At 48.4% G+C, this 9095-nt stretch overlaps 1 protein-coding gene across 1 annotated transcript; it reads right to left on the minus strand.

Moving 5' to 3' along the window:
- Nucleotides 1–5803: 5803 nt before the first annotated feature.
- Nucleotides 5804–7399, minus strand: rpl35 (ribosomal protein L35). Its single transcript, XM_072433392.1, has 4 exons — nucleotides 7270–7399; nucleotides 6713–6849; nucleotides 6472–6553; nucleotides 5804–5994 (listed from the first exon to the last, which is right to left on the minus strand). Exons 1-4 carry the CDS (start codon nucleotides 7270–7272, stop codon nucleotides 5845–5847), a joined length of 372 nt encoding a protein of 123 aa, XP_072289493.1. The 5' UTR covers nucleotides 7273–7399; the 3' UTR covers nucleotides 5804–5844.
- Between the last annotated feature and the right edge of the window lie 1696 nt (nucleotides 7400–9095).

Below are 9095 nucleotides of genomic sequence, written 5' to 3' on the forward strand. Positions count from 1 at the left end.
AGGAGGCCGGTCCATGTTTAGTCCTGACTCTGGGCACCAGCAGGAGGCCGGTCCATGTTTAGTCCTTTAGTCCTGACTCTGGGCACCAGCAGGAGGCCGTTCCATGTTTAGTCCTGACTCTGGGCACCAGCAGGAGGCCAGTCCCTGAGGTCCTCAGAGTCCGAGATGGTTCATATGGCACTAACATGTCCAAGATGCCTCTCCTTGAACCGACACCTTAACGTGGTGGAGGGGTTTGAGCGCCCGAATGATCCCGGGAGCTATGTTGTCAGGGGCTTCATGCCCCTGGTAGGGTCTCCCAAGGCAAACAGGTCCTAGGTGACGGGTCAGACAAAGATCGGTTCAGAAGCCCCCTATGATGACAATACAAACAAGGCAGTTCACGTCGCCCGGATCGGCGTCACCGGGGCCCCATCCTGGAGCCAGGCCTGGGATGGGTGCTCCATGGCGAGCGCCTGGTGGCCGGGTCTTACCCCACGGGGCCCGGCCGGGCACAGCCCGAAAAAGCGACGTGGGGCCGTCCTCCCGTGGGCCCACCACCCGCAGGAGGATCCATAAGGGGCCGGTGCAGAGAGATCTGGGCGGCAGTCGACGGCAGGGGCCTCGGCGACCAGATCTCCAGACACAGAGACTAACTCTGGGGACATGGAATGTCACCTCGCTGGGGGGGAAAGAGCCTGAGCTTGTGCGGGAGGTTGAGCGATACCGACTAGATATAGTCGGCCTCACCTCCACGCCCAGTTTGGGCTCTGGAACCCATCTCCTCGAGAGGGGCTGGACGCTCCACTTCTCTGGTGTTGCCCGCGGGGAGAGGCGGCGGGCTGGTGTGGGCTTGCTGATAGCCCCTCAGCTCAGCCGCCACGTGTTGGAGTTTACCCCGGTGAACGAGAGGGTCGCGTCCCTCCGCCTTCGGGTGGGGGACAGGTCTCTCACTGTTGTGGCGGCCTACGGGCCGAACAGCAGTGCAGAGTACCCGGCCTTCTTGGAGTCCTTGGGAGGGGTACTGGACAGTGCACCGACCGGGGACTCCGTTGTTCTACTGGGGGACTTCAACGCCCACGTGGGCAATGACAGTGACACCTGGAGAGGGGTGATCGGGAAGAACGGCTTCCCCGATCTGAACCCGAGCGGTGTTCAGTTATTGGACTTCTGTGCTAGCCACGGATTGTCCATAACGAACACCATGTTCAAGCACAAGGGTGTCCATCAGTGCACATGGCACCAGGACACCCTAGGCCGGCGGTCAATGATCGACTTTGTTGTCGTGTCATCAGACCTCCGGCCGCGTGTCTTGGACACTCGGGTGAAGAGGGGGGCAGAGTTGTCAACCGATCACCACCTGGTGGTGAGTTGGATCCGCTGGCGGAGGAGGAAGCCGGACAGACTTGGCAGACCCAAGCGCATTGTGAGGGTCTGTTGGGAACGTCTAGTGGAGCCCTCTGTCAGTAGGGTATTCAACTCGCACCTCCGGGAGAGCTTCTCCCATGTCCCGGGGGAGGCTGGGGACATTGAGTCCGAGTGGACCATGTTCTCCGCCTCCATTGTTGATGCGGCTGCTCGGAGCTGTGGTCGCAAGGTCTCCGGTGCCTGTCGTGGCGGCAACCCCCGAACCCGGTGGTGGACACCGGAAGTAAGGGATGCCGTCAGACTGAAGAAGGAGGCCTATCAGGCCACTCTGGCTTGGAGGTCTCCGGAGGTCATCGACGGGTATCGGCAGGCCAAGCGAGCCGCGGCTCGTGCTGTCGCAGAGGCAAAAACCCGGGCCTGGGAGGAGTTCGGGGAGGCCATGGAGGAGGACTATCGGTCGGCACCAAAGAAATTCTGGCAAACCGTCCGGCGCCTCAGGAGGGGGAAGCAGTGTCTCACCAACACCGTTTACGGTGCGGGTGGAGGCCTGCTGACCTCGACTGGGGATGTCGTCGGACGGTGGAAGGAATACTTTGAGGATCTCCTTAATCCCTCAGTCACGTCTTCCGAAGAGGAAGTAGAGACCGGGGACTCGGAGGCTGGCTCATCCATCACCCAAGCTGAAGTCACTGAGGTTGTTCGCAAACTCCTCGGTGGCAGGGCTCCGGGGGTGGATGAGATCCGCCCTGAGTACCTAAAGTATCTGGATGTTGTAGGACTGTCTTGGTTGACACGTCTCTGCAACATCGCGTGGCTTTCGGGGACCGTGCCTCTGGACTGGCAGACCGGTGGTGGTCCCTCTGTTCAAGAAGGGGGACCGGAGGGTGTGTTCCAACTACAGAGGGATCACACTCCTCAGCCTCCCGGGTAAGGTCTATTCCAAGGTACTGGAGAGGAGAATCCGACCGATAGTCGAACCTCGGATTCAGGAGGAGCAGAGTGGTTTTCGTCCCGGTCGTGGAACACTGGACCAGCTCTATACCCTCCATCGGGTGCTCGAGGGTTCATGGGAGTTTGCCCAACCAGTCCACATGTGCTTTGTGGATCTGGAGAAGGCTTTCGACCGTGTCCCTCGGGGTGTCCTTTGGGGGGTGCTCCGGGAGTACGGGGTCCGGGGCCCTTTGCTCAGGGCTGTCCGGTCCCTGTATGACCGGAGCAGGAGCTGTGTTCGCATTGCCGGCAGTAAGTCAGACCTTTTCCCAGTGCATGTTGGACTCCGCCAGGGCTGCCCTGTGTCACCGGTTCTGTTCATAATTTTTATGGACAGAATTTCTAGGCGCAGTCAGGGGTCGGAGGGGGTCCGGTTTGGGGACCACAGGATCTCATCTCTGCTGTTTGCAGACGATGCTGTCCTGATGGCTCCATCAAACCCGGACCTGCAACATGCACTGGGACGGTTTGCAGCCGAGTGTGAAGCGGCTGGGATGAGAATCAGCACCTCCAAATCCGAGGCCATGGTTCTCGACCGGAAAAAGGTGGCTTGCCCTCTCCAGGTGGGTGGGGTGTCCTTGCCCCAAGTGGAGGAGTTCAAGTATCTCGGGGTCTTGTTCACGAGTGAGGGAAGGATGGAGCGTGAGATCGACAGGCGGATCGGTGCAGCGGCTGCAGTGATGCAGTCGCTGCATCGGACCGTTGTGGTAAAGAGGGAGCTGAGCCGAAAGGCAAAGCTCTCTATTTACCGGTCGGTCTACGTTCCTACCCTCACCTATGGTCATGAACTTTGGGTAGTGACCGAAAGAACAAGATCGCGGATACAAGCGGTCGAAATGAGTTTCCTCCGCCGTGTGGCTGGGCGCTCCCTTAGAGATAAGGTGAGGAGCTCGGCCACACGGGGGGAGCTCGGAGTAGAGCCGCTGCTCCTCCACGTCGAGAGGAGCCAGCTGAGGTGGCTCGGGCATCTGTTCCGGATGCCTCCTGGGCGCCTCCCTCGGGAGGTGTTTCAGGCATGTCCCACCGGGAAGAGGCCCCGGGGAAGACCCAGGACACGCTGGAGAGACTATGTCTCTCGGCTGGCCTGGGAACGCCTCGGGATCCCCCCAGAGGAGTTAGAGAAAGTGTCTGGGGAGAAGGAAGTCTGGGAGTCCCTGCTCAGACTGCTGCCCCCGCGACCCGGCCCCGGATAAAGCGGCAGAAGATGGATGGATGGATGTCCAAGATGTACTTTGGTGCTAGGCCATGGAGAGACTTGTACACAAGCAGAGCTGCTTTAAAGTCTATTCTCTGAGCCACAGGAGCCAGTGCAGAGACCTGAGAACAGGACTAATGTGATCATACTTCCTGGTTCTAGTCAGGACCCGAGCAGCAGCGTTCTGGATGTACTGCAGCTGTTTTACAGCTCGTTTGGAGAGGCCAGTTACAGTAGTCTAATCTACTGGAGACAAACGCAAGTCTCTCCAAATATGGTTTAGACACTATACTTTTGATTTTGGAAATGTTTTTTAGATGTTTAAAAGCTGAGTCCATTATTACTCCCAGATGTCTAACTTGATTTGAAGGTTCAAAGCGCCCATATTCACATCAAATAGAACGCATTGGCGCAACATCAGAGCTCAATATACAAAATAAAGACAAAAAAATAACAAAAAAACACTTAAAACAAAGGATTACAAAAGATGACGGAGCACTTCCCAATATGGGATGTGCATTTCCCTCAGGAAAACAGACAAAGTGACTGATGGTTGAGTAATTACTGTATTAAAGCCTCGATCTCGTGGGCTCGTGTCGCAGTCACATTTAAAAAGGCTGATATGGATCTGTATAAAAATAGAGATGTCTCATTCTGGATTTTCAGGCTGAGGCAGAATATTTGGGGTAAATAACTATTTAGTTTAATTTTACTCAAAATACTGCACCAAATTAAAAAAAAAAAAAAAAGAATACATGTACATTCCTCTTTATAAATCGAATTATTTAAAATTATTTGATCCATAAAATATTGAATGTTATTTTTTTAAGAGCAGCTTAAGGACTTGGGTCCTGGTGTCACCCCTGCACCGGCCCAGTGAAAAAAGTCTGGACGCGCCCCTGGTCACAGCTTCTGGGGGTCCATCTTTGGCTCCTAAAGACAGACGATTAACTTGATAAAAATGTAAATGTAATTGTCTTGAATAAATTTAACCAAACAATGCACACAAACAAACAAGAAACTAAATAGTGCTGTTGGGATACGATGTATTTTTATGATGGAGTTTTTGTTTATAAGAGATCTTCTATTGAGAGTGTTTTTCAAACTTCCTTTAAGTGATCTGTTCTTTTTCTCTGTATCTACCTCTGTATCTACCTGCGTTCAGTCAACTACATTCTAAAGATAAGTTAGGTTCATTTAAAGAAGACTTATTGTGATTTTTCTCCTATAGTTATAATCTGACACCCATGGATCATTTATAGTTTGAACAGTTTGGAATTTATTAACAATAATGTAACTAAGATTGGGCTCCAGGTGCTCTTTGATTTTGTGGGAATTTGGTGCTGTTGAATTTCATGTTTTTCTCTTTCTACTTTCTCTTTCCCTGTAAACAGTCCAGAGCAGACCTGCAGAGGACCTGTAATAGACCTCAGTGGTGGAGACATGCAGGGGAGCTCTAACTGGGATCCAGAGAAATACAAAGTCTATAATTATGTTTCGATTCCCTTTAACTTCTCTCTTCAAGTGAAGTGATATTATAGGACACTTTCTATCCCATTCATTTTTATGAGGCTACAAATAAGTTTTTTTTCTTTACGTAAAACAATGCTGACAAGGTTTTAGTTTATGTTAATCTTTGTCAACGAGTAATAAATATCCAACTTAAACCTTTGCTTTCTAAAGTTCAATTCTTTATGATTGATCTCTTTTGGTGAAACAACTTATAGTGCATTATTAAGAAAAACAGATTTAAGAAATGAGGTTGATCGTTTGTATAAAAAATATTTTTCCTTCATCAGGTTTACCAGTGTCAGTGAACCAAATTTACAAACTATGAACTTTATGCATGTTACTTTGTGTATTGCTTTGGGAGAATGTCTGAACAAAGCTTGCATCTGCGTTTTGCTGGTCCTTATCGATTTTAGTACATTTTTGGTTTATTTATAACGCAAGGGTTTAGAATGAACAAAAATATTAATTCAAGTGAGGAAACTGTCCAGTTTCCTTTAAAGATGCCCATGTGGCCAGTCAAAAAATAGCATGTGATTCAATCCACATTTGAGAATGTACATAACTAAACACTTGAGGGTTAAAAAGATTAGTGCTCATTTTACTGTAACTCTTTCCTACTCAATCATTTAAATTATTTGGAAACACTTCTTTTACACAAATTTCCATTTTCACCCAGTTAAAAATAACTCATGGTAAAAACTGGGAAATACATTGGTCATTGAGCCCGTTATAAAATACATTCTAATAAAAGCAAACCTAGACTTTTCCACAAATATTTTATTTGAACATTACAAAAAGCCTCAAGCTTTGACTGCAAATTTGCGGACTGAGTAAAGGAGGTCTTTCTTCTGCTGCTTCTTTGTGCGCAGACTCTCCTCGTGTTTGTTGAGGCGGCGACGCAGAGCTCTGGTCTTCTTTGGCCTCAGATCCAGGGGCTTGTACTTTTTGCCCTGAAACAAAAAAATCCAGGTCACCATTTTTTATCAATAACTTATAAAAAGTCCACAACTTCACTACGTTGATGCCAAAACCCCCCAAAATGTTCACCCAAAATAATTTAAAATGGGAGGCACACGGCACTAAGATGCCAGCCATGTTTACCATGACAACGAGGCCATTTATACCACTGAAATCAAAACATGCACATCGCTTACATGCAATAGTACCCCAGGCTTCAGATCTAATATTATAAAGAACCCAAATCAAGGGTAGAAATTCACACAAGAGGTGTGTTGAGCCCAGTTTTATAACGGAGCCGTCAGTAACCATGGCAGCACAGAGGTCCTCAAGTCTCAGTCTTTTGGTAAGCATTGTGAAAGCGTCAGCAAAACATCAGCCACAAAGAGTATCATCTCCGACAAGAGGACCACAAGTGCAACCAGGAACCAGGGCTAGGGCGGCACTGGGGTTCAGTCAAGAGAACTCACTTTGTAGAACTTCCTCAGGTTCTCCTTCTGCGTCTGGTTGATTACAGTCAAGACTCGGGCGATGGATTTGCGGACGACACGACTGAAGCGAAAGAAGAAAGATTAATAAGCATGATAAACTGTACTGGCTAAAGGCTCAAAACAACAACAACTTATATAACTGCATCAAAGCTGACAAATGCATTAGAGGACAATTTTAAGATTAAAAACGTGCTGTCATGTAGTGAAGCACCAGACTCACATCTTTGAGAGCTTGGACGCGGCTCCTCCGGTCACTTTGGCCACGCGGAGCTGAGACAGTTCATTTTTCAGATCGTCCAGCTGTTTGAGCAGCTCCTCCTTTTTCTTGCCCCGCAGGTCTCTAGCCTTGATCTTGGCCTGAACAACAAGTTAAAGTTTGGTTATGGACAGTTTGACCAGGAGACGTGCTGATCCGACAATGTGACGTGTATGTGATGACAGTGTGATAAAAGCATGGGCTGGCAGATAATTCAGATTCACTTAACTAATAAAGCATAGAACAATATATTAACTACATATTACAAAAGTTTGGAGACTCGTTTGATTGGTGTACCAGCCAAACACTCGCGCACACAGCTAGCCGCTAACAGCTAGCGCGTTGACGGGCTGCTACAATCCTCATCTATCTACGCAGCTTACGTTACGTTTTACTGATCAAAACGAGCATCCACGTGTAGCTGAAAACCTTACGTGCGAGTATTGAACATAATATGCGGCTTAACGCGGTCTCAAATGCTATAAATGTGACATTCTGTCGAGCAGCCGCGCGCTTCTCACCATGTTCGTGTCGCTGCTCTCGCGGAAAGGCCGGACGCACCGCGTGCGCTCGTGAAGTAGCTTCCGGAAGAGCTCTTCATCGACGGCGCGAGGCGGCCACAGTTTAAAGCACAGAGCGCCCCTAGCGGACAGAGGGAGGATGGACAAGAGCGCTAAAGGACAATAACCTGATAAATATAGCCGCAAGCGGCAATGATCGGCCCTCGCCACGCCGCCGCCACACCGCCGCCACGCCGCAAGAGGAGGGGGCGCTAACGCGCCCCAATTGTCCTTTTATTACGCTAAACATAACTAAACATTTAACCTCCATATAAAATCTGTAGGGGGCGCTGTGGCGCCAAATGAATTTATTTCACTTCAAGTAGGTTTAGGGCAAAGAGTTTAACAACTGATTCTAATTTGACGCAATTCGGACTTTATCTGCGCAAACGGCCGAAATTTTAAATATGGGAGATATGGGCTTCGCCGCACAGAGACCGTGAGAGGTATCAATGTAATTTGGATAACTTTTGATGTCCCACTCCTCAGTAGCATTTTCACCAAATTTCAGATTTTTAGGGCCAACGCCCTGGGAGGAGTTCGTAAAAGTACGACGTTTGGAAAAACTCCGAAGTCATGTTTAGCCATTTTTGAAGCAATATGGCCGACATTTGGTTGGGCGGACGGCGTTGCCGTAATAATATTTTTTACTTCTCTTGTCACCATCTACCTCTGCGCCAAATTTCATGATTCTACGATCAGATTTTTTTTGGGTCATTTCCCATCTCTCAATGCATTTTTGGTACATTTGGGGGCGCTGATGCGCCAATTTTTTTATTTTAGAAAAGGGAAATAGCCAGAATGTAGAGAGGCACGATTTTTAGAGGTGTGAACATTTTTGTGACTTTTCGTCAATGTTCACTGGGTGAAAAATAGGGGGGTTGGTCCCGAGAAGAAGAAAGAAGAAAGAATAATATTCCGATGCAAAAACAATGTTTCCCATTTTTCAAATATCATAAACTATACATTTTCGGAAAGCGCTCGCGCTTTCCTACCTCATGGTGTGGGTCCCTGGTCACTGACGGGTACTTTCGTTAATTTTGAGTGGGCTCCGCCCACTTTGTGTTTTTGGCCCTCTATACAGTAATAATGTTCAATTTTTGCATTACATGCTTATATGCACGGAACATGCAAGAGATGGGGAACGTATTCGTGAGCTACTTAGCGCAAATGAGTGCTTTATATGGGGATGACGACCGCTCGTCATCCCAATGTAAAGTGCTCGTTTAGTGCGCACTTTTGCACGGGCTTCGCCCGTTTACAACGGTAATGTTCCATTTTCCTACTACTAATTAGTATGCACGGGGCGTGCATGAGTGGAGGAGTGCGTTAGTGAGTGTTTGGAAGTGGGCGAGCGCTTCGCGCTCGATTTCGTGCGCACTACGTGCGCACTTTTGCAGCCGTGCTTTGCACGGCCTTACGAGATTAATAGGCCTCTCGCCAGCTTGTGGCGCTCGGGCCTAATAATAATACATAAATAAGTCCCTCTTATTTCGACAATGTTCCACTTTTCCATCGATGCCTCATCAGAATCATAAAAAGGTTTATTGCCATTTGTCGATAAACATAAAATTCACAGACATAGGAACTTGTCCTCTATACAAAATACGAAGACTTTATACAAAAAACGGCATGATATGTATATAATAAATATAAGGTTATGTAGTGCAAAATAGTGCATGAATTGACTTCATATTGACCATGATATATTTTTTGTCCTTGCAAATTAATAAATACATTTTAGGATGTACTGGCTTTCTGAGTTGTGATATGTTGGCACTTTTTAT

This window comes from Eucyclogobius newberryi, unplaced genomic scaffold (genome assembly GCF_026437365.1).
Source record: "Eucyclogobius newberryi isolate DKJ021-1_F unplaced genomic scaffold, fEucNew1.0.hap1 SCAF_6, whole genome shotgun sequence".
In the NCBI taxonomy this organism is placed as follows: Eukaryota; Metazoa; Chordata; class Actinopteri; order Gobiiformes; family Gobiidae; genus Eucyclogobius; species Eucyclogobius newberryi.